Source organism: Mustela erminea, chromosome 16 (genome assembly GCF_009829155.1).
Source record: "Mustela erminea isolate mMusErm1 chromosome 16, mMusErm1.Pri, whole genome shotgun sequence".
Classification (NCBI taxonomy): Eukaryota; Metazoa; Chordata; class Mammalia; order Carnivora; family Mustelidae; genus Mustela; species Mustela erminea.
Window position 1 is genome coordinate 11,860,935 of NC_045629.1, and position 23,598 is coordinate 11,884,532.

The window sequence follows — 23,598 nt, forward strand, 5'->3', positions numbered from 1 at the left end:
ATGAAGATTGTTTTCTTGATTTCTGGCTATTCACATTTATTTGACGTTCCTCTAAAAAGCTGCTAAATAATATTGCTGTCATTTAGATTTTGTTCAGCTAATTTGAAAGGCAATATCACACTGACATTGTTGTAATACTAATTGAGGAATAAAAGACCATCATTAAAATAAATAACAACATATGTGGGGCTTTTCCTTTTGGAAAGTAGCTTTAGAGAAAAGAGGAAGGGAGGGAGAAAAAAAGGAAGGAAAGATTATATGAGGACACTCCTGTTTAAAACGGAAAGTGGTAAACATTGAACATTTGAGGAGGGACTGGATAATAAAATACTGTTCCCAATTAAGATCAAGGCATAGCGATACTTAGCAGTCCTTTATAGAGCAGGTGTTATAATAAAAAGGAAAAAATTTGGGTCCTGATCCCTCTCGCAAGCCTATCTTCCAAATTAAGCATGTCTTCCTAGTATTTGAGTGCCCAAGTAACAGAACTTGTCTAACAGCACAGAGCCGGCTGAAATGGGCAAGATTTGAAATGAGCAGGCAGAGGGTAGGAGCCAAAGAAAGTAGTGTAAGGTATTCATTGGGTGTTCAGCCAATAAGCTTCATGTTCCTGCATCCAAGCGCCTCGGGTTATTTTTTCCAGATGGCGTCTATTTGTCTAACAGAAAGAAAATCTTCAAGTTGCACTTGCTAAATGTTGTACAAGTTTTGATCTATTTGTTTAGGTGCTGTCAGAAGACATGATGAAATGAAGCGCTCCTGGGAACATCTGGAATTCAGACCTGATCACGTAGAGGCTCCTGCGGGTTAGCAACTGGGCGGAGTGGGGGTGGAGTGTAGGTGAAGGGAAAGATTTGATTCATCTCTGCGGATCACTGTCCTTGAATATCTAGAGTTCTGTTAACAAAATCACCAGCTCTAAAGTTTAATCATCAGGTACCAAATTTTCCTGTTTATAGTTTAGATCTCTTGTCTGAAAAATACAGTCGTGGTCGGTGTCAAAATCCTAAGTTTGATGAAATTCTCGTTTGTTTGGTATATTTCAGACCTTGAGTCTATAGAGGTAAACCATCAGTTCCTGGTACAAGTATTGACCTAAGAAGAAGTATGAAAGATTTGAAGTGGGAGGTGGGAGAGAGAGGAAGCACGTGTATTCATGCTGGTTTTGTAAAAAGTGCTGATTCAAAGTCCTTTGAATCATTTAATCCTTAACAATAATCCCGTGTGTGGCTACCATTATCCCGTTTTCCTGAAGGGAAAATCCAGACTCGGAATTTAAGTCACTTTGACTCAGCTGGTAAATAACCAGCTCAGAATATATTGAGGGATAGACACATGCTGTGATACAGAAGCAGTTTAATTGCTACTATTTTATTAGGAAAAATGATACAAAGTTGTCAATATCCAATGGTCTTGGACCAGCAAAACTTAAGAACTAACATTAGCTTTGGTCTCAAGTCTTTCCTTATCCCAAGTTCCATCCCAATGCCTATCCCACTAAAATATTTACTCAGTATGAACACAAGAATGCATAATTTGTCTTTGTGTTGACATTTCAGAAGTGAAGTTATTCATACATCTCTTTTAAGAAGTTAATGGTGTCTGTTTGAAACTTCCCTAAATTAGGTACAGCTAATGCCAGGGATAAAGGAGAAAGATGTTTTTAATTTTATAAATGCTATTAAGCCTCTGGAAATACTCAGGGATATTCTATCCATGGTTTACCATAAACTTTACATGCTAGCATTTCTTTGTAGTTAAATCTTAATTTGTGATGTTTTAAAGGAGGGTTTAATTGCTATCACTTTACACGGAGTGATAACAATTGCACTGCGATTTAATAAAGCTACATGGTTTATTTTCATGTTATTGCACATTAATGTTATTTAATCCATGCACTTATATACCTAAACCATAGATTCCACAACTTAACTGGTAATGGGTAGTTACGAGGATCAGGAATTTTAACAACATAAGGTTACTTAGCAGTTTCTGTTCTTTATGTTAGAAGTCATGATATGATTATTTGCCATGAACCCTTTACAGTGTAATGGGTGCCATATAATAGTATCATGATTATTGTATGAATGTCAAAATGTCACAAAACTCACAAAAACTCCAATGCCAGACTAATTACTAATTATTTTTTAATGTGGAAGTGAATAAGCTAATTCCTCAATGTTGATTTCTGTGATTTGACATCTCTATTTTAATTTTGAAAAACTTAGTAAGAATAAATTTGACTTAACAATAGTAAGATATATATTATTAGAGAAAACCGCAGTTTGGGGAGGAAAGCATTACAATAGGATATGGTCGAGTGTTTTCCTTATTCTCCAGGAGACTTCCCGGTTACAATCTGTATTTGATATTTGTTGAATGGATTAACAAATGAATCACTGAATGAAGGCATAAAGGAATGAATGAATGAATGCTAAAATGACTTTTTAAAGCCATGAAATCTGTGAAGATGGCATTGTTATTCCAAGGGCTTGAATATACACCCTGTATTCCCAAGACTTCTCACTGGTCAGCTGACAACACAGTATATAACATTAATCTCTCTGCATGTCAGGAAGCCAGACACATCCTGTTAGAGATACAAAGGCTTCAGCTGCCTGAGAAAGTCTGGGGCAGTGTAATTTCGTGTCCCTCTCTGGCTGCTGATCTGTCCCTCTGAAATGGCTTGCACTTACCATTTTATAGAGACACAGAGGTCCCAGAGGATTTGTAATGGTGAGTTTGGGGCCCCTGGGTTCTCAGAAGTTGTTGGAACCTAGCCCCTCTGCAGGTTGAGCATCAGCTAAGGACCCCAAGGAAGCCTCAGCTCCACATCGGGATCCCTTGACAATGGCAGGTGTAATGTCCCGTGCCTGGTTGGCAGCAGGGAGCATGGAGGGGATGAGAAAGTACGCTGAGCATAGGAATAGGGACCTTGGTGATGAGATCAGGATATGGACAGTCAAAGAAGGCTTCTGTTAAGGCCATCCCTGGGTGACAAGGTGGGCCTAATATACTTGTCTACTGACTTAGGGTCCTTTTCTGACTTGGGCTTATTTTCTTCCCTTGAGTCTCAGGAAGGCCATGAATTTCAAGTATTTTTCATTCTCCAGCTGTCTTGGGACCAATGTCCTTTCTAAGACCTTTGCATATCCCCTGAGATAGATGATTAAGCTTCCCCTACCCCCACCCCCAGCCTGAATTAGAGACCACCGATGTCCCAGGTCCTCTAAGAATCTATAGGGCTGCAGTGCCTGGGTGGCCCAGTGGGTTGGGCCTCTGCCTTCGGCTCAGGTTATGATCTCAAGGTTCTGGGATTGAGCCCCGCATCAGGCTCTCTGCTCAGCAGGGAGCCTGCTTCCCCTCTCTCTACCTGCCTCTCTGCCTGCTTGTGATCTCTCTGTCAAATAAATAAATAAATAAATAAATAAATCTATAGGGCTGGGTTGCCGAGTAGAATTCTGGAGAAGAATGGTTGTAGACTTGCAAGGTGGTCTCTTATTCCTTATCCCACTTTATAGTGCCTTTTACCCCTTCCAGTCTAGAGATAAGAACCTTATCAGCAGTCTGAGCCCTACAGCTTGCCTCTTCCTCAGGGAACGATAAAAGTCAATGGTGACCATCTACACAGAGAAAAACATGTTTAGGAATAGCGGTATGAAATTCAAGCCAATACTTTAAATTTTATCTTGGATCTTCATCGTGTTAATGAAAGGCACATTGGACAGAAAGAAGCATGCAAAGTTATTTGCTCTATCCAGTAGCCAGTCTGCGTGATCTAAATGATTTAAAGAACTCGAAGTTTTATCATTGCTACGTAAGCAGACTCTCCCTGATCTTCAGGTACTCCCTCGTCCTAGATGCAGGAGAGTCTCATCACGTTGCTGGTACTGGGATAGGACAGCTCTACTCTAGGGCGGGAGGCTCTGTACGTCCCACTGTGACCAGGGAACAGAAGCCAAGAGTCATGGGATGTGGACTGGAGTGGGCTGTCCTGTCACAAGGCTTGGCTAATTCTGCAATACATGTGAACTTTTCAAGGCCACCTGGGGACCATTGGAAGAATTAAAGTAGTAATTTCAAAATATTATCATCCTCAAGAGAGTATTTTCATGGTTCTACATAGTAAAGCCAGTGACTGTTTCAAGTCATTTTCTTAAAATCTCACCATTGGTATTTGCACATTTACTTATAAAATGCTATGTCTTTCTGTAATGAGAAGGGGATGGATTTTTAGATGGGTTGAGAGTACTCATAATGATTCCTCCAGTGACTGATAAGAATGGCCAAGAGTGTGTTGGAAGGAATGGAGACTCTGGAGTCCAGTAGAGAGGAACTAAATCTAAGTGTGCTGAAACATTTAATAGTACAGGTTCTGGGGCAAGTTTCTGATTCCTTGAGCCTCAGTTTCAGAATCTGCTTCATGGGGTTCTTTTGCGCATTGAAAGCAAAAAAAAAAAAAAAAAAATCAGATAGAAAGTTCTTGATAAATGACAGCTCTAGCATAGCTCTGGTTATTATTAAATAGGTTTATACATGCCATGGATTGGGTCATGGCCAAGAAAACAAACAACTACAGACAGTGATGGAGGGGATTTAGACACCATTATAAAGGAATTTCAGTATATTTGCCATTGATCCAAACTCATACTGAAACAGAGTGCAGCCCCATTCATACATAATGCGTTCATTTAATTGCCCCCCCAAAATAGCTAAGATCAAGTTTTGCCTTTATTTTAATGGAATTAAATTGCATTTTTGAAATGAAAGAATAAAATGATAACAGGCAACAGTGAATAGGCAAAGGCGGCTGAAGAGCTCAGAGGATAATGACAGGAATGTGCAGAGGGCCACAACTCTTGCCGGCAGGGAACCACACAGGTAGACCAGCAGCCCTGGGTGATGGGCTCCTGACAGTTCAGTTCCTACTGACCTAGAGAAATTATCAATGAACTTGTGTCTAAATTCACCACAAAAGCTACACTTTCTAACACATCGCAGTGTGTTGTAGAAAGGTCTTCTTCCCTGGGAGACTCTTGGCAAGGAGGTGAAATTGCCCATCTGGTGGACTGTATTTGAGACTTGAACCAAGAGACTGGGTTTTAAGAAAGTTAAAGAGGATCCTTTAAATCTCCTTTGATTTGATCTCTTTGGAAGCTTTTCCAGCCATTTGACTAAGGCCATTGTCCTTTTCCCACTGAACCCCCTCAGTACCCCCACTTGAGTGACAAAGGAAAGGATACTTCTCACCTGGTTTCTGGAAGATCTCAATGCCTCTGTCTGTTTAATTATATACTCACATTCCTTTTTAATCATATTGCTTACCATAATCCATGACCTGGGTATCCTGTTTATATTATTTTCTCTTTCTGCAATCCATATTTCCTTTTGCTACAGCCTGTTCTTATTTTTTGTTCTTATTCAACTTTATTGCATCTGGAATTGGGATGTTAATTAGAATGAGTTTTCTCTTGACTATAGAGAATTCATGTTTTCATACTGTCTAGATAGAGTGTTAATATGCTGACCAGGAACAAGTAATGGGAACTCTCTTCTGAACTTTGCCTATTCTTCTCTTTTTTAAGTCTAGTTTTTCCATCAGAGGGGCCTGTTTTTGTGGGTTTCTGTCCACATATTGCAGTCATTATATAAGGCACTCAATCTTTGGTGACAAGAAGTCCCATAACTCAGAAGAATTCAAAAGATATCATCTTGTACATATCTTTAAATTATGTGATGGCTTCATGCAATCACGCATACACTGAAAATATGGCTATAGTTATAACATTGTAAAATATGTTTCTCATATAGTTCTTTATTTGAAAGATAAATAAATAACATTGTGATCCCATGTACACGGATAATCTGTAACACAATTCCTGAAATTTCAGGGTAGAAAAATACCAATGCTTAAATGTGTTTCATCTTCTATTGAAAATTCATGTTGCCTGATTTAAATAACTAAATGGAAAGCAAAGCCAACTACAGAGTTCATTAGAAAAAAAATGATTTAAAAAAAAAGAGAGAAATGATAAACTTCCTCTGTTTTCAGAAGTTAAGACATGGCATGTAATGGTGATTTCTCTCAAAAGAGTTTAAACAGCATCAACATTATCTCCAATTTCTTTTGAGAAGACCTTCAGAAGTAGATATTTTTCAGATTCTTTTGTCTCTGCATGAACAAGGGTTGATAGCTTGAGACTATAATGTATTACTGTGCAAAGCTTCGGTCTGTTACATAAATCATCTTAACACTCAGCAAGAATCGTCCAACAGTGCCATTGATGTGCTCAAGCCAATGATCCTGCAAACAATTTTTTTGTCTTTCTTCACATGTTAGACAATAGCAATAAATCATCTTCATTTAAAAACACACAATGTACTAATTTTTCAAGCAACAGTTATCAAAATGCAATTTTTTTGGTAGCATGTACAACATTTATTTTATTTGTGTTCATTAATTTTTGTACCCTGGGTTAAGTAAAAGGCAATGAATACCTCACCTACCATAGAAGCATTTGTTATGCACCTACTATGTGTAAGCCATCCTGCAAAGTATGATTTGAGATGCAAAGAACTGTAAGATGTAGCTTGTTATAAAGGAAGTGAGTTAGAGGATATATAAAAACTTGGGCTCCCAATAAAGTGCATGTTTGAGGTGTCCAGTGTAAATGGAAGTGGAATTACTTGAAGCTGGGATGATGAAGGGACTGTTACAGGCAGATTTACCCCGATAACAGGGCCTGAATATTAGACCCTTCTGCTGAAATGCAATATGTGATCGAGGGAGGAGGATCACAAAACCAGCAAATGAGCAAGCCTAGACAATGTACCAACGAGGTTCAACAGCAAGGTCAGGTCTTCTAAGAGAACGTCAAGGGCAAGAGTGGTCCCACTGACCAAAACAAATGTTGGAGTATTGAACCCAACTCAATTCCCTATGAGGCTGGTTTTTACTGGACTGTGTTTATTTCATAATTGAAAACCCAGTGTGTAAAGCCTGAATGAGACCAGAAAACAGGGTTGACTTGAGGCCACCCTGGTGAATGTCTAACATTGACTCTTCTTAAGGCCAGGATTGGTTTATTTATTTATTTGAAAGATAAGGAGAGAGAGAGCGTGCACATGCACATGCGCAGGCATTAGAGGAGAGCAGGAGAGGGAGAGAGAAAATCTTAAGCAGCTCAAGATGAGGCTTCATCCCTCAACCTTGAGATAATGACCTTGGCTGAAATCAAGAGTCGGAGTCACCCAGGCATCCCTCCCAGCTGTATTTTTAGGGAACAGTTTAAAACCAGGCCCTGTGTGCTGTTGACATATGGGCCTTCCCTTTGGCTAAACAAAAAAACAAATGCAAACAAAAACCCCCAAAACACAAAAAACAAACTTCTGGGAAATAGATAACGTACTTCCCCCACAAGCCACAACCCACACACGAATGATTAGGAAAAGCAGATTGAGGGGCAAGAGCTACTTCTGAAACCCTAGTGGGGTCCCAAAGATGAGTGTTAAAAGGGGTGATTAAAACATTTAAATTTCACTATTTAGCATACAATTTTATGTACAAATGCAGCTAGATTTTTGTAGTTTTTCAGAGGTTTTCAATTCTCACACTGAGATTCAGTTCTACATGTTTTTGCTTTATTTTATAAAGAATCCAAAAAATGTATACGAAAAGAAATCACTCTTAGTCCATCCACTCAGGAAAAAAAAAAAAACCCACTATTAAAACATGTGAATCCTTCAAGATTCTTATAGTTCATAGTTGCTATTCTGTTTCAGGGTTTTGTTTTAAGTCAGATGATGGAGCTCTGATTTTGAAGATAGAAACGCTATATGCCGATTTCAGCAGATCACTAAGCAGGTATGAGTACCTACTCCCTCTAAGCCTCAGTTTCCAAATCTGTAAAATAGGGATACAATTGTATTCAATTCATTTAAGGTAATCAGGATTAGATGAGATAAATGAGGTAATATAAATAATTTGAATAAATACTGGCTCATACAAGCACTCCATGAATGTAAGTGACATTATCATTTTTTACTATTGTCATTATTTCATCATGTAATTTAATCTGATCATTGAAAATGAATCATGATTAATTTTCCATGCCCATAAATATCATTTACATTATTGTTCAAATGACTGTGCATTATATCCTGCTGTGCATGTTCTATAATTTATAACTCTTGGTGCCCTATTCCTAAACATGTAGGGTGTTTCTGATTTTTCTGTTATGAACCTCATCGTGATGAATAATCTTATGTATTTTTTTTTCTTGGGGTAATGTTCTAGAGTTCTATATTTATGCTCAAATGGAATCACAGAATGCTCACTCAAGGGAAGACCTTGAAGACTACGCCTCCACTCTACAGATAAGGAAAATGAGGTCCAAAGAGGTTCAATGATTTGCTTGTATTTCGAGAACTCGTTGGGCAGAGAGGACACCCACAGCATAGAATTACAGATTTATTTTTTGTAGATATAATAACTAAATAAAATGCATTGGGTTTTAATATAACATCTTAAAACATTTATGGTCTTTAAGCTTCAATATATTTTTTTTTAGGAAAAAAAACCAAAACCTGTGTTGAATTGATTGTTGCTTATGGTCAACTTCTCTTTGCTAAATCATATTCAGGCAGGCAGTATGGACTCGATCATTCAGCACTGGCTAGTTTTATATGTACATATTTTATATGTACACTTAAAAATACATATTGTAAGTGTTTATGACCATTCTTATCATTTTTGCCCATTGCAAAGAAATCAGTAAATGTTGGGAATGTAGACTCACATTCTTCATAAAGAAACCAGATCAGCAGAGGAGGAGAACTAAACAGATGGGCTATGCTCTTGGTTTGGTCCCCCCTCAATCAAGGAGGCCAGGAAAAGGAAAGCGGGACTCCTGTTTCTACTCACCATATTCTTATAGGCAATTCCTACTTTTTTGATCTTTAACCGGGAAACAATTATAAATGGATACTTGAATATTTGAGGAGCATCTCGCTTCCTAAGGTCTCTGCTAGGAAGAAAGCTTACACTGATGGGGAGCTGAAGACAGGGTCATGGAAGAAGAAGAAAAAAAAAAAGTTGAACACTTGGAGGCCATTCCCTCAGTTTGATGAAGGGTAAACCCCTGTCCTTCAGTTATGCAGCAGCTGGATCCTGGGGAAAAGTCGAGGGAGGGATGTCTTATGGGAAGACCTCTTGTACTTTGTCTACCTTCTAGACGAGAAGTATCTAGAAGGATATCTACCTTATCTAGAAGGATAAGTATGAAGGGTGGGAGAAAAGTGTACTAGACCTGGACAAGAAAAGTAGTGAGAATTCAGAGGAAAGATGACAGCAGTAACGGCAAGTAGTCAGAAAGAGCTAGAAAAGTCCAGGAGGAAGGAATCATCACTGGGTAAATTAAGGAAGCAGGAAGCGCATTGAACACCTAACCTTTGTACAGCTTGTGTGTGTGCTGGAACAAGTATGAAATATGAAACCAAAATTGGAATATGAAATGGCTGCTTTTGTTGGTCAACAGTGGTCAAATATTTGCAATTTCATTTGGGTCAACCTAACATTTTTTAGAATATTCCCACACACGTCACAGTACTGAGCATTTCTCTCAGTCCTACCAAAGTGATTGAGGTTAGTCCGTCAATGTCTTGAACTTAAAGTGCTAAAATCAAATGAAGCCTAGCTGGGCAAGGATGGAATTTGACTTGGGCAGTACCCGGGCTCTGATATTTACTAGTTTTTTGCCATTTGGCCAATCACTTTACCTCTGTCATCCTCACAGAACTGTTGTTAAGGATTAAATGAGATAATATATGCAAAGCTTTTGCTTAGTCCCTTGCCAGGACACAGGGAGCTGCCAACAAACAGTTTTTAATTACTGTTGTGAATCTAATTCATTCATTATCTTGGGGAGAGGGGAGGACTAGCATAAACTTCTAGCAAAGCAGAAGCTTCCTACTGACACTTATCGTCGTCTGGACAAACAAGAAGTTCTAGGAAGTCAGTATAAGAAAATAATAGCTCAGGAGTTTCATTGCAGACCAGGTTTCCCTGAAGGCAACTTCTGTCTGGGGCTGCCAGCCCTGCCCCAGCCCTGCAGTCCTATTACCTGCCCCCGACCCCATTCCTCCAAGACCATTCTTCTTTTTGCCTTCAGAGAATAGCAACTCTGGGTAGGTTTAGCTCTTCCTGAAGGAAAGCCTTCTGAAAGGCAAAGAGACACAGTTTTAGACAGGGAAGCCTTCATGATTGGTCTCCAATCGTGACCCTGGCAGCCCTTGTGAGTTTCAGACCAGTCTATTCCATTGGAATGATTTGATGGTAGGACTAAGAAGTCATTTGTTTGACTTCGCTTGCAACAGGGAACATTGATACCAATGTATCAATATGCAGCAAGGAATGCATGAAGGATATTTTGCAAGACAGTCATCCACTAATTTCAAACCATCAGGGTTAGACTCATTCATTTTTATATATAACCTGTGAAATAACACAGAGCAGAGAAAAAAAAAAAACAGGAGGAAGAAAAAAATATGGATGGACATAAAGATTAAACTGAAACCTTGTGTTTCTGTGAAGTCTAGCGAAGTCTCTCCACAACCGAGGAACTGAAACTGCAAAGGGAAACTTGACACTTGTTTAAAGGTGTTTAGGTGGCAGGTGAGGATATGAAGAAGGAGGTCTCAGGAGAGATAGGGGTGGGTGGAAAAAACCTCAGCTTTTCCAGGCCTCAGTGTCCTTTTGCTAAAAATGGGCAAAATCGTTTCTACTTGACATATTGGCATAATAAAATTTCAGTGTTTATTGAGAACAATCTGTACGTGTCTTGGAAATGGAGTTGGCATAGACAGATGACATCATTCAACATATCTCTATTCTTAACTTGAAATACCATACCTATTTTTTAGACATTCTTTAGTGACAGGTTTGCTACGGCAAGTGCCAGACCAAAAAAAATCGAGCATATTATATATTGCAAAAGTTAACAGGAAGGATCACTGAGATTTTCATAATTGCTCATACACTGAAGAAAAAAATCTACAAAGTACCAATCTGAACAAGCCAATGGGCTGTTTCAAAATGGATCAAATGCAACTGTAGATCCTGGTTAGGAGGTATACCGGAGTCGCAGTCCCCCTTCCCAGGGCCAAAATGTCTTGGTGTCTCTCGACAGTTGCCCACTGAACAAACCGCCCTCCAAATGAAGCTTGATGGTTTTGGAGAATCTGTTTTTTGTTTTTGTTTTTGTTTTTGTTTCTGTTTAACCACTAATGCTATTCCACTCAGACCATTTTCATCGTTTTTATCACTGAAATGCATTTCCCTAATGCTTGAAAAAACGTACTATTAGACAATTATCATAAAATTCTCAAGCACACTCAGCAACAAACATTCATTTTGTGAAATAAAAAATGAGTCTTATATTCACAAATCCCACAGCTTGGAAATGTATATGATACACAACATTTAACCTGTCAGCTGCCTCATTAGTGTCAATGAGTGGGAACTGGCAATCAGTAGATGGTGTGTTCCACATGTGTTTATGTTTCAAAATGTTCCCAAAATAGCTCTGCAGGAGAGGTTGATATAAAACACTTCTACTGGACAAATGAATTTCAGTTCAATCTTATGGTCTACTTAAAGTTTTTTTGAGGAATCCATGTTTCTCATGTAACTGATCCTTTATAGCTAACAGAGTTAAGAGCCCACTAATAATAATGATGATAATAACAACAATAATAATAAAGTCTGTGTGGATAAAAGTCCTCTAAGTTTCAATCCCACCAATATGTAAATGATCAAGAAAATATACAGAGACTGATGTGTGTTTGACTACCAAGAGCTCTAAGATATATATTTGTATGTCCCCCGTGTTCAGAATCCATACAGCTATTAAGACATTTTTATAAACTGTAAGAAATATGTGAGCTATTTCAAGATATAATTCTGAAAAACAGACTTCCATGTAAGAAGCTAATTTAGGAAGAAAACAACATAAACAATTGTAACTTGTGTGCTCAAGTGAAGCATCTTTTTAATTTTGAGTAATGAAGATGTCAAGCCAAATGCTAGAGTAGTTTAACTTAATTAGGTGGCCTATTTTTCCAGGCATCCTTTCATTTCCCATTGAAAACTCAGCTTGTATGCAAGGCAACAAGAGCAATTTTGTCTGTAATGAATACCTCCGGGACTGCGCAGAGTAATCATTTGAATGTTACGCTGAAGACTGGTTTGAGTAACTAGTTTGGGCTTGTTAAGATGCCAGACTTTGTTGGACTAACTAGATGACTCAAAGCATGGTGGCTTTGCCATTTTATTGGGTCAATGGTCAAAAAGTCAAGTTGACTTTTCTCCTGAAATTTCTGCCAAAAGGAACCAATCTAAAAGTAATTGGTCTAATTTATAGTTCAAATTTATGTCATAATCATGGAAATTTTATGGCCCATAGTCAAGAGATTTTTTTTCTCCCCCAAAAAAACGCTCTTTAAAATATTATGCTTTCTAGGCCCTTTTTTCATACCTCATTTACACTCTAACCTAGAGAATTTTCTCATTAGAATAACATGTAATTAAAAATATATAACTTTTAATACATTTGCAGATCTCAAAACATTGTAATTCTAACAGATTAAAGAAGTTCATGTACAAAGAGGAACTTGGAGAGTCTTATTGGTTCCACTGCCACTGTATTGCTTATGACAAACAGCAGTACAACAATTCTTGTAGGAATGACTGCCTGTTAGTCTATTATGACATTAATTCTTTGAGTCTTGTATTGGGCTCTCTGAGGAGACAGGAGGGCTGGTGCCTTTTGTTAATGTGCTGAGGTATGAGCCCCAGGTGGAGAGAAGCTACTGGAATGAGATGGGCAGGGCCAGGTTTGCTAAATGGCTGCAGCTCGGGACTGAAAATCATCGCAAGCAGAAGACCCAAAGAGTTAAAATGATTTTCAAAAAATGTATGCAGAATATTTTAATCACTTTCTTGTCTCTCAACAAATAATATTGTGTACTTCCAATGCCAGACACTCAAGGCACAGGGGATCCAGGGAGAAACAAGGGCGAGTCCTGTCTTTGAGACCTTACCATCAGGTGGGCAAGACAAGAAAAGGGGTACCAATTCTAGTATGCTACATGTCACAGAGGGGCAAATATGTACATCAATAACTCCAGCTCCGCCGGGAGAGGCCTGGGGTGTGTAAGGAGGGAAGAGACATGGATCGTTTGGCACCTGGCAACAGGGCGAGGAGAAATGGAAAGGTGGAAGCGAGGGGAGACGAGAGAAATTGATGAGAGACTGTGAGCCTGGAGCGCAGGCAATAGTCACGAAGAAGGAAAGAGGAAACAGATTCAAAAGTTATGCCAAAAAGTAGAATCGGCACTATCTAAATAATGACAACACTCGCTCAGGGCTCAGTGGTAAGGGAGACTCTCAAAGTCCGTGTCTTGATGACTGGGTAGATGGTGTTACGCTTATGATCTAATCGGGTTCAATCGGGTAACTTTCTTAAGAATTAAGCTTCTCCATGACCTGACAACTAGAAAAATTTTCTGATTTCCCCCATTAGAAGATTATTTCTTGTACAAAAAAGATCAGTCCTTCTCCAACTTTTTCACACAGCACCCTGACTGAGGCATGCATGAGAATATTTCTGCATCTAGAGAAGAAGGGAATATTGCCAGTGTGGGTGGAAAGCTCAGAAGGAACAGGTAACCATGGAAAATGATATTCTGGAAACTTCCACAGAAGAAGAAAGAATGAGAAAAAGTAATGGCACATATTCAAAACTAAACATAAATAAATAATGTTGGTGCCATAGAAAGTTTCAATCAAGAGAGTCGGACTCCTGTTTCCTTTGATGTATGTAATTCAAATGAACACTTGTGTCTTGAGTAGAATCACATATAAGGAAGAGAAGGTACCATTATTCCAGGGGTTGGAGAAAGGGGCTAGAGTTTTTTCAGGGAAAGAGAAAGGCCTCATAGCAAGTGAATCTGAGTGGGGTCGGAAGATTCTAGGGAAGAGTCAAAGCTAAGTTGGGAAGCCCAATTCCCTCCTGCCTTGCTGTTGTATATTCTACCATATTGGTCACAGAGACAGGACAGGTTAAGAGTAGAAAGAAGTGAGTTTATGAAGGACTATTGGCTACTCTTCACATCTGGCTTTCCTTTCTTTAACATGCTCACATATTCCCACAAACTATTTAGGACGGAATCTGCAAGCTCATGAAGTATCAAGCAAAATGGGCCTGCTTAACTAGGGTCTGGGGACACACTAAGGAAACTCGCATCACATGCTTCAAATTCCATGCAGAGTTAAAAAAAAAAAAAAAGAAAGAAAGAAAAAAGAAAAAAAAAGTTAAATGGTGTTTAAATTAAAGTACTTGTTGCGGCATCTGGGTGGCTCAGTCAGTTAAGCGTCCAACTCTTGATTTTGGCTCAGGTCATTATCTCAGGGTTGTGAGACTGGGATCCAGCCTGGATGTGGAGCCGGCTTAAGATTTGCTCTCTCCCTCTCCCTCTGCCCATCCCTACCCTCCCACAGAGCTCACACACTCTCTCAAAAATAAAATAAAATAAAAGTACTGAGCTAGCTAGACCCAGCTCTAGCACACTTAGAACAAACTATTAGAGGAGAAAAGAGCCAATATTCCAAGAATGGAGGCAGGGAGAAGTGGAAATGTCATGGGTTTTTATTGCATATTTGTCAGGCCTATTATAAGGTAGTATATTCAATTTAAAAACTGCCTATCAATTACAAAATTATATGCAAAAAATTTTAAGGCTCTGTATACACTAGCTTAAGAGGTATAGAATGCATGCAGTAGATAGTGCCAAAGAGCCCTTTGGGACTGTCTAAAAGAATATCATTAATTTTTACAGTGTACTTCCATTTCTGGAGCTATTCCAGCATTGGCTTTCTATAAAAATCATTTCAAGTTTAGAATTATGCTATTTGCTCGCAGCAACATCACAGGAGCAGTAGTGTACCATATGTTGCTACTTAGCAACTTAGTCTGTAAGTCCCAAAGCATGTACTGATTTGAAAATTGAACAGGAATTATAATTGTTGAGTGACGCTATAAGGCAAGTTGTCTTGGATTACTAAACTATGCAGATGTTTGATGTTATGTAGGAAAAGGAAGAAAACTATTTTTTTTCCCTGTAAGATGACTAAAATCCTATTTATGGTTGCCGAAAGGGGTAAATTGATTAAAATTTCCTAAAAGAATAGCAGGTAATGAATTTTTGAACACACTTTATTACAGTAAACAAAAGGAATATTAAGCGTAAAATTTAGCGAAGGCCATTCAACTTATGTAATTTGCAAAGTTTATTCCCCCCAGAGTACATATTATCTTGCATTAGTCTAGTTTTTTAAAATAGCACATTCAAAAAATATTTTCATATGTGCTACATTATTAAAAAATAGTCTGCTTCTGGCACACAAACCTGTCAGATCTTTACAAAACCCAAAAAGTATGTGGGGCTCTTTACTCTTTCATAAATCATCACTGGTATTTAAAACATCCTTAGTACTCCTGACTGACATATTAAAAGAAATAATGTTAGTTGTTTGATTTTAGTCTGGGCCGTCACCGTATCCATTGTACTTGAATTTAAAAATCTAAGAAGCCAAGTTGTTATGATGTATATGCTTTGAATTTCCAATCTTTTATCCAAAAGTCTTTAAGACGGACATAATGATTCTCTGAAAGGGACCAGCTGCTTTATAACGGCAATCATTTATTGAGTTTGTGTTTCTACTGTTTCAAACAAATTCAATTAGCCCTTACACTTCAAAACCCTAAAGGCACCAAAGAGATGATACTAGGTTGCTTTAATCTAATAGTAATACTAAACTTGTCAGTACAGTTTGGGGATTGATGGTTAGAAGAAAATTAATAGTAACATTTTTCATTTTTTAATCAAACAGTCCTATTCACAACTACCTCTGGATCTCGGAGGCTACTTAGCCGAATGAATTCAGTGAAGTCAGAATTGTAAATGCAGGGCTCAGCCTTCCAAAGGTATTCTGAAAGTGATCAACTCAGTTGAATGGAAGGAAATGGAGTCCGGATCTTTGAGCTTAATGATGACCTTCTCGTCTGAACAATATCGTGTGGTTTGCAGAATGTCTGCCAGAGAAGGCAGTGATGGTAATGACTTCTAAATGCAAAGTTCATGGAGAGGCAGGCTTGCCTCTGTTTTGAGTTAAGCACGAGACATTTTGTTCTTAGAGAAATTTCAAAGCTTCATCAAGTGCACCCCTAACATATACATTAGATTAATTCACTAACAACCACCATGAAGAAAAACAGAAGTTTTATTTTTGTTCTCCGTTCCCCCACCCATCCTAGTTATCATATCAAATCTCTCTGGGCGGTTATGTGGGCACTGGAAACTCCTGTCTTAGGGTTTCTGCCATAGGTACTGATACATAAAATTTCCAACTGCCATGGTTTTGCTATTCCAGAAAAAAAAAAAAAATGTCCAAATCTACAAAATGCTCCTACGAACTCTCCCTTTGCTTTCACTTATCCATGTGTTTATTTTTCCTTACAATGTCCTTACATACTATGGTGTGCTGGCATCTTCGGGCACTTACAATTTTGCTTTAAATGCCCTCACCAGATTAAAGGGTCTGGTCTTAAGTATCTAAAAATAAATAGTCCAGAATTTACTTTTCATGTAACCATTTACATTTTCATTGGACTTTTGTTGTCACTTCTCATGATTAAATACCTTGTCAACCATTCCCAGGGAAATGGATACAAACATGCTCTCAAAATGTTTCAATCATATCGCGCATTTTGGCTGCAAAGCTACCCACCCAGTAGATTCTGAAGGCAGCCATATAGTGCTCACCGGCCACGTGATTTTGGTTATAAATGTAATATTGTATTGAAGACTGCCCCAATGGTTGATAATGAAAGCTATCTGTGACATGTGTAGCTTATAATGATTAACTCGTCTATAGTCAGAAGCACAAATAACCCGCACCTGTAAAGACTTTATTTCCTAAAGGTAAAACAACTGTTTAGGAAAGATCATGCTGGCAAAACAGCTGCTTGCCATTCTGGAGAGGAAACAGGGTAGTATCTTTCAACAAATGCCAACTCCGGTGTTTTATCAGCTCTATCTCATTAACTGGAAACAAGGCTTAAATGCTTTGTTTATAAATTATGATTATTCCTGATTGCGGCAGTTACTGATAGTGCTACTCATTTGCAATGCAACTCTTTGAATTTGTTTAATTACAATTTGAAACAAGGCAGAGAAGATTAATTAACCCACCTGGCTGGCTGGCACATAGTCCTGGCTCGGCTCTGTCATGCTCATATACATGTTCTCACCGTCAAACTGCGAATGAAATAATAGTAAACATTCAGCAATCTTGACTGTGTGCATGTTTGTTGTTGCTGTTTTCACCATCAAACTGGAAAACAGTAGCCATTAAAAAAAAAAAAAATACTGTGGTTGGGAGTATGGAAAATCTGTCATAGCAAAGTGAGCCCCATCTTTTCTTTGATGTTTCTGTTGTCATCCTTCCTGACCCTGGATGTCAGTGATTTGGAGTAATTAGTGCTCTAGTAATTACAGCAAGCAAGCAAGAAATGAATGGTTTCCTTTCATCTGCAATCTGTTTTAAAACAAAATGGCTCATTTTGCATACCATGTATACGGACTGCTGTTCAGTTGTAATGAAGTATTAAATGAATGGAGCTTTACACTATACAAATACACGAAGGCACAGCTCAAAGCATTCTGAGTTTAGCTCTTCAGAGTGAAAAAGTGCAGAGCTTTTAAAACAGGCTGAAACTGGCTTCATCGCAATAGCCTTCCGAAGAATGCTTATGACTTTATAATAACACTTGCAAAAGGTGTGTGGGGCTACAACCGTGGCAAAGAATGATCATGACCATGAATACCAGTAAAAACGTACAAGCTCCGCGATTCAACATTCCTCTCTCAAATTTTTCAGAGATACAGAATTCAGGTAGGTATTACGGATGCACAGAAACTCATACACGCATTTGCGAGTCGGGAACAAGAAGGGAGGAGGAGACTCAGGGGTACAAAGGCAGAACCGTGGGATAGCTCAAGCAGCGGCCACGTAACAACAACAATAACACACTTTTCATTATTTGGGTTTTCAAAAGCAGTAATCACTCCATTCAGACTTAATCCCCGGCTATCTTTAGTCATTTGATAAATGGGCAAAGCATTCTTTTTTTAGTTCGAAGAAGAATTTCCCCTAGGAAATAATCAAGTGGACTAATACAGTGAGCTTCAAAGAGCTGACTCTGAATATACTTCTATTGCCAGACGAATGTCAGACAGGGGAACTTGAAAATCTGAAAAATGACTTTTCAAGACAGAGCAGTGTTACTGATGGAGGTGCAAGTACATAGCAATATGGACATATTTTATATATCAACCAAAAAGAGAAAACAGTGTTATAGACATTGTATTCCATCACCCATGAGCTGCTAATGTAAGAGGGTTGTACAAACACTGGGATACCCCCCAGCCTCAACGGGAGCCTACAGCAGGTGGGTGCCCTGAAGATTCCCAGAAACAAGTAAAGACATTCCCAAGGACACTGAAGCACTCACAAGGTTAAGTTCAAGGAACTGAAGGGTTTCCTCACACATCATCTTGCAAATGTATTTCATGTTCTACGAACAAACTTATCTAAACAGATACGAAATCGCTTACTGAATGATGGGGTTGTTAGGACAAGTCAGAAATAGTACACTTAGAAAAGACCAGCTAGACATTTGGCTGCTTTGTCATCTGGCTCAGGAGTCATGAGTCCAAGTGACTTACCCAAGGCTGCTTTTCCATCAGTCAGGTGAACGCCTTCCACCCAAAGACAGGCTAGCCCCCAGGTCAATCCACCCGTTAGTGCTAAGAACTCACAACCTGACAAAAAGCATCATTCAGCATTCCTCCACCCCCACCCGCTGTTGGTTTGTTTGCAAATGTTTTTAATGTTAAGATGCCAAAGAACCATTTAAAATATGGACAGTTTCTCTGACTATAACAAACTCGACTGAGCAGAAGTAGTGGAGTGGATCGAATACTCCACGGCCTATGCATATTCTAGAAATGTGTTACTTTCTATTTCATCTTCTCGAACTCATTTTCTAAATCTGGCGTTGTTCTCAAGCCAACTAAGGCTTTGAAGTTTTGGTTTGAGTCTATCCAAAGTGTATGCTAATTGAGCATATCCGATGTTACTGCTCTTGATAAAGACTCTTTCCTCAAAAAGTACCAAAGCTTAACTAACGTTGAGCCAAGGCTGAAGCAGCATTTTACAATAAAAGGTATGTGAATATGGGAATAGCTAATTTTTGGAGTATGCTCCATGTCCCCATCACCTGCCTGTAGCTTTCCACGTATTAACTGATATGTATTAACGGATTCAGTCTTCACAACAACCAGCAGTTGGGGATTATTAATACATTGGGGTTATTACCTACATTTTACCAAGAAAGACACAAAGGCACAGAGAATTTAAGCTACAGATGCTCAAGCTTCAAGAGCCGACCTTCTAGGACACGCACTTAACCATCAGAACATATAGATTCTGAATTACAATGATGAGTTAGCTATCAGTTCTGGAAACCGTGTCGATAAACTATTAAAGCAGAGTGTTGGCGATATCTCGATCCCGAGATACTGTCCGGAATTTCTATGGCCCTGTGAGGCTTCCAAAAAAACCAAGAGTCATAGTGAGCTGCCAATTTAGTAATCAGGCTGGTGGAATATTGCCAGATAATTTATAATTAAGCCTTAAAATATTGAGAGGAGGTAGGATGATGGTTTACTTTGTGTCACCTGGATGGGGCCCCAGGGTGCCAAGATAGTCAGTCAAATATCATTCTGGGTGTGTCCGTGAGGGTATTTTTGGATGAAATTAAAATTTGAATTGGTAGAATGAGTAAAGAAGACCACCCTCCCTGTTGGGAGGTGGGCCTCATCTAATCGGTTGAAGGCCTAAACGGAACAAAAAGGCTGACTCTCCTGAGAGTGAGAAGGAACTCCTCCTACCTGACTGACTGAACTGGAACAACAGTCTTTTTCTGTCATCAGTCTTGACTTGAAACATCAGCTTTTCTTAGGCCTTAAGCCTGCCAACTTTTGTACTGAAACTATAGCATGGGCTCCCCTTTCCAGCTTCTCCACTTGTTTTGGACTTCCCAGCCTCCACAATCAAATGGGACAATTATAGTAAGTCACATGTCCTGTTGGTTCTGTTTCTCTGGTGCACCCTAACTAAGAAGCTCTGAAAGCTTATTTCTAGAGGACCTCCGATGTAAAAACACAAGAAGGGATGACATCTGTTTCATGATATGCCTGCTTTCTAAGGGAACAGAAGCCATGTTGCTGTTGCTGTGAGAGTCCCTGGACTCACTGTGTCTCAGTACAACCCACATCCGTTCACAGCTCTTCATCCAGAATGCCTTTCTTCCCTTCCACTTGCTCTTACATGTCTCTTACACCCTTTGGTATTTTCTTATACCCCGTGGTCTCCCTTGGTTAGGGCTAGGCTGTTTCCTGCCTCTGGGCACCCCCAGGGAGCCCTCTGGTTCCAGATGGGTTTTGTTATTAGGAGACTAACGGGACTGAGCTGGGAGCTACCAGACACACTGCACATCTTAGTTATCTTTAGTGTCTCTATAGCTTAGGGCCAGCACATAGTTCACCCTCAGGAAATGTCTAGTTATGAAAAATTAAGTAATACTTGCTTGATTAAATAAATTACTTTCCTAGAGAAGGTGATTACTTGAGAAGAGAAAGAAGATTCAACTTTTAGAGAATGGTTTGAAGGCTTTGGAAAGGGGTCAACTGTGGATTACTCTAGGAGCAGAAAGTTCTTAAAAGAACGTACAGAAATCCCTAGGACACCATTACTTAAATGTTAGCTATAGCTCTTCCTTAAGATTTTTATATAATTAAAAAACATATAGATTGGTGAAGAATCAAAAGACCTAGCTGTAAATGAGCATATGTCCTCTTTCTGAAGACTTTTGAGTTACCAAACAAAAATGCATACCTGTGTCAGGACTCCTTGTGGTTGGACCAAGTCTTGGGCCATGATCCCAGACCCTCTCCCTCCAGACCCTACGTCCTCACCACGCACAAGTCCCATCAGGTTAAGGTCACTGGCGTACTGTTCACAACTCTCCCTACCCACACTCCCTCCAGGAGCTGTTTCCAGGGTTCCCAGCAGGCCTTGCGTGGATGGACCCTCCTTAGACTACGTCCTGTGTAGTGGGCACATGTCATTTGAAGTGGAATTGTAGTGCAGAGAGCTCTAGACTTTCGGTCTTGGAAAGATCCCTGAAGGCCTCCGAGCTGAACCTCTCCCTTTATGATTGGAAAAACAGAATTTTTATTGGTCACATGGTCTATCTGGGACTAGACTCAAGGTCTGGATTCCTAGTAGAAGACTTTGCCACAAGGACACGCTGCTTTATACTCCATCAATCATAAAACCGGGGGATGAGACTCTATGACTCTTTGTATTTCTCGACGGCCTAGATGCATAGCACACAATCTCAAAGGGACAACATCTGCCTTATTGCATTAATGACCTGGCTTTGCTTTACCTGGGACCACATATTAGATGAACATTGTTAATAACTGTCACAATAAAATTGTTTTATTAAAAATAAGTAATTATATTTCCTTACTCCTCATGTTTATCACAGTTATTATTCTTAGAAATCAATGGAATTCAGGCATTATAACTTTTCAAAACTATATCTAGGCATACTAGGACTTTTAATTTCCATGTATTCTCAATTTAAAACCTGAAGCAAAGTCTGAAAGAATAAAGAGGCTGGCTTATTCAAATCTAAGTGTAAATGGCATCAACTCAGGATTAGCCTTTCTGACCAACTGCTTTTAGACTCTTTATTGTGTTTTTATTTCAAAGCACCAGGGGAGGCAATCACATAAAAAGTCATTTATAATCTTCTACTACAGTATTTTGAAATTGTTTTTAGAGGATATTAACCGAACCCATAATCCCAAAGAGCTTTTCAAACTAGGTAGTTATTATATCTTCTATTTAAAAACTGAGAGCAGACATCCAACACTGTCTGAACCTAGTGAATGATGAGCAGAAATGGGCAGTATGAGGTTACCCAAACCACTAAAACCAGAAAAAATCAAAGGCAGAATGGAAACTATAAATCAATCATTGGCATTGGTACAGGAAATGGGATCTTTTTAGGGAAACCATTAGAGGAAAACCCAGAAAACTGCTCTCGGGTGGGTGTGGAGGAGAACCTAACAGAACCCATGGAACAGTGTCGCACTGTACTCCCTATAAAAGGGAAAACCTTACATTTCTGGGTGTTTTCTGAAGGAATATTTGATACCTTGATTTTTTTTTTTTAAGAGCTAAAATTAGAAATGTTTATATCAGGGTGTTTATTTGACATTTCTGAGAAGATGCATTATAATAAATCATAAGTGAGGGCAATCGCCTCAAAATAAAGTATCTATTTTCGCGTTCCTTGGCTCAATATAAGATTATAAGTCATCTTTCCCCCCTCCTCCTTTTGAATATTGGAAGAAATAACTTAAGTTGGGAGCAATGAAGTCAAAGACTTTTGTTGTTTCATTGACCCAAAGCATTTTGAAAGCTGCTATGAGGGGTGATAACAAACAATAGCTCTCAGTGTGGTTCACATGCCCAGCAACAATGTAGCCAATAAAAACAGAGCAAGGCAAACTCCTACACTTACTACCCAGCCTCCCATTCTCAAGGTACAGGGTCCCTGGACGCAGGAGAGGGAATCTGTGTTTATTTATCTTTCCGCTTCAAGGCTGACTGTGTTGATGCAAGATAGTCTAAAGTAACATGCCTCCAGGCAGAGCCGGGCTGAAAGCTACCAGTCCTGAGCACAAGGGCGGGAACAGTGTGGCTCGCACTGAAAGGAAAGGAAAGGAGAAGGAGCCGAAAACAGGCTATCAGCACCCTGAGCAAAGAAAGCAGTTCTCTGCTGGGGTTTTGAATGGATGCAGGTTACAACCAGAGAGCACACAGAGCTGAAACAGGAAAGAGAACCCCTTTCCCTCAGACTCCCATCACCTGAACTCGAGCGGTAAAAAACTCTGGTGATTGTGAAAGGCACAGGGAAGAAATAAGATCCCGGCAGAGCCAGGCTGCCGGGAAGGTTTGGCCATTGGAAGGCAGAGAGAGAGTAGTGGACCCACAACTCAAATACTGTGCCCAGAACATAGAATCTGGCTCTTTTTTTTTTTTTTTTTTGAACTGAATTTATATCTCATTTTTGTCCTCATGATAGGTTTATTTGGAAGAAGACTTGTCTATCACCTTGCTTTGGTTAGCTTCGGGAACTGAATTTTCAATAATAATAATAATGCTGTGCATAAACCTATAACTCAACCCCACACCTGTACCTTCTTTTAAGTATAGGCTCCGTACTTAAGATCGTGGTGCCATGATGGTTCAAGCCACTTTTTCTCACCTTTCAGACACTTTCGAATCACATCAAATGTTTTAAGGCAGTTAGTTTTTCTAATTATCTTGTAATATGG

At 39.2% G+C, this 23,598-nt stretch overlaps 1 protein-coding gene across 3 annotated transcripts in view; it reads right to left on the reverse strand.

Annotated features, from left to right (window-relative positions):
• TOX (thymocyte selection associated high mobility group box) overlaps nucleotides 1-23,598 on the reverse strand; it is a 297,971-nt gene that overhangs the window by 130,414 nt on the left and 143,959 nt on the right. Inside the window, exons 1-2 of one of the 3 annotated variants that reach the window (XM_032316920.1) lie at nucleotides 18,847-19,074; nucleotides 17,311-17,376 (exon numbers count right to left, since the gene is read on the reverse strand). The exons of 1 other annotated variant lie outside the window; for it this stretch is intronic. In XM_032316920.1, coding sequence (XP_032172811.1) covers nucleotides 17,311-17,376; nucleotides 18,847-18,864 — 84 coding nt within the window. In that variant the 5' untranslated portion in view covers nucleotides 18,865-19,074. Of the gene's footprint in view, nucleotides 1-17,310; nucleotides 17,377-18,846; nucleotides 19,075-23,598 lie in introns of those variants that run through there. One more of the 3 variants, XM_032316918.1, reaches the window with a different exon arrangement.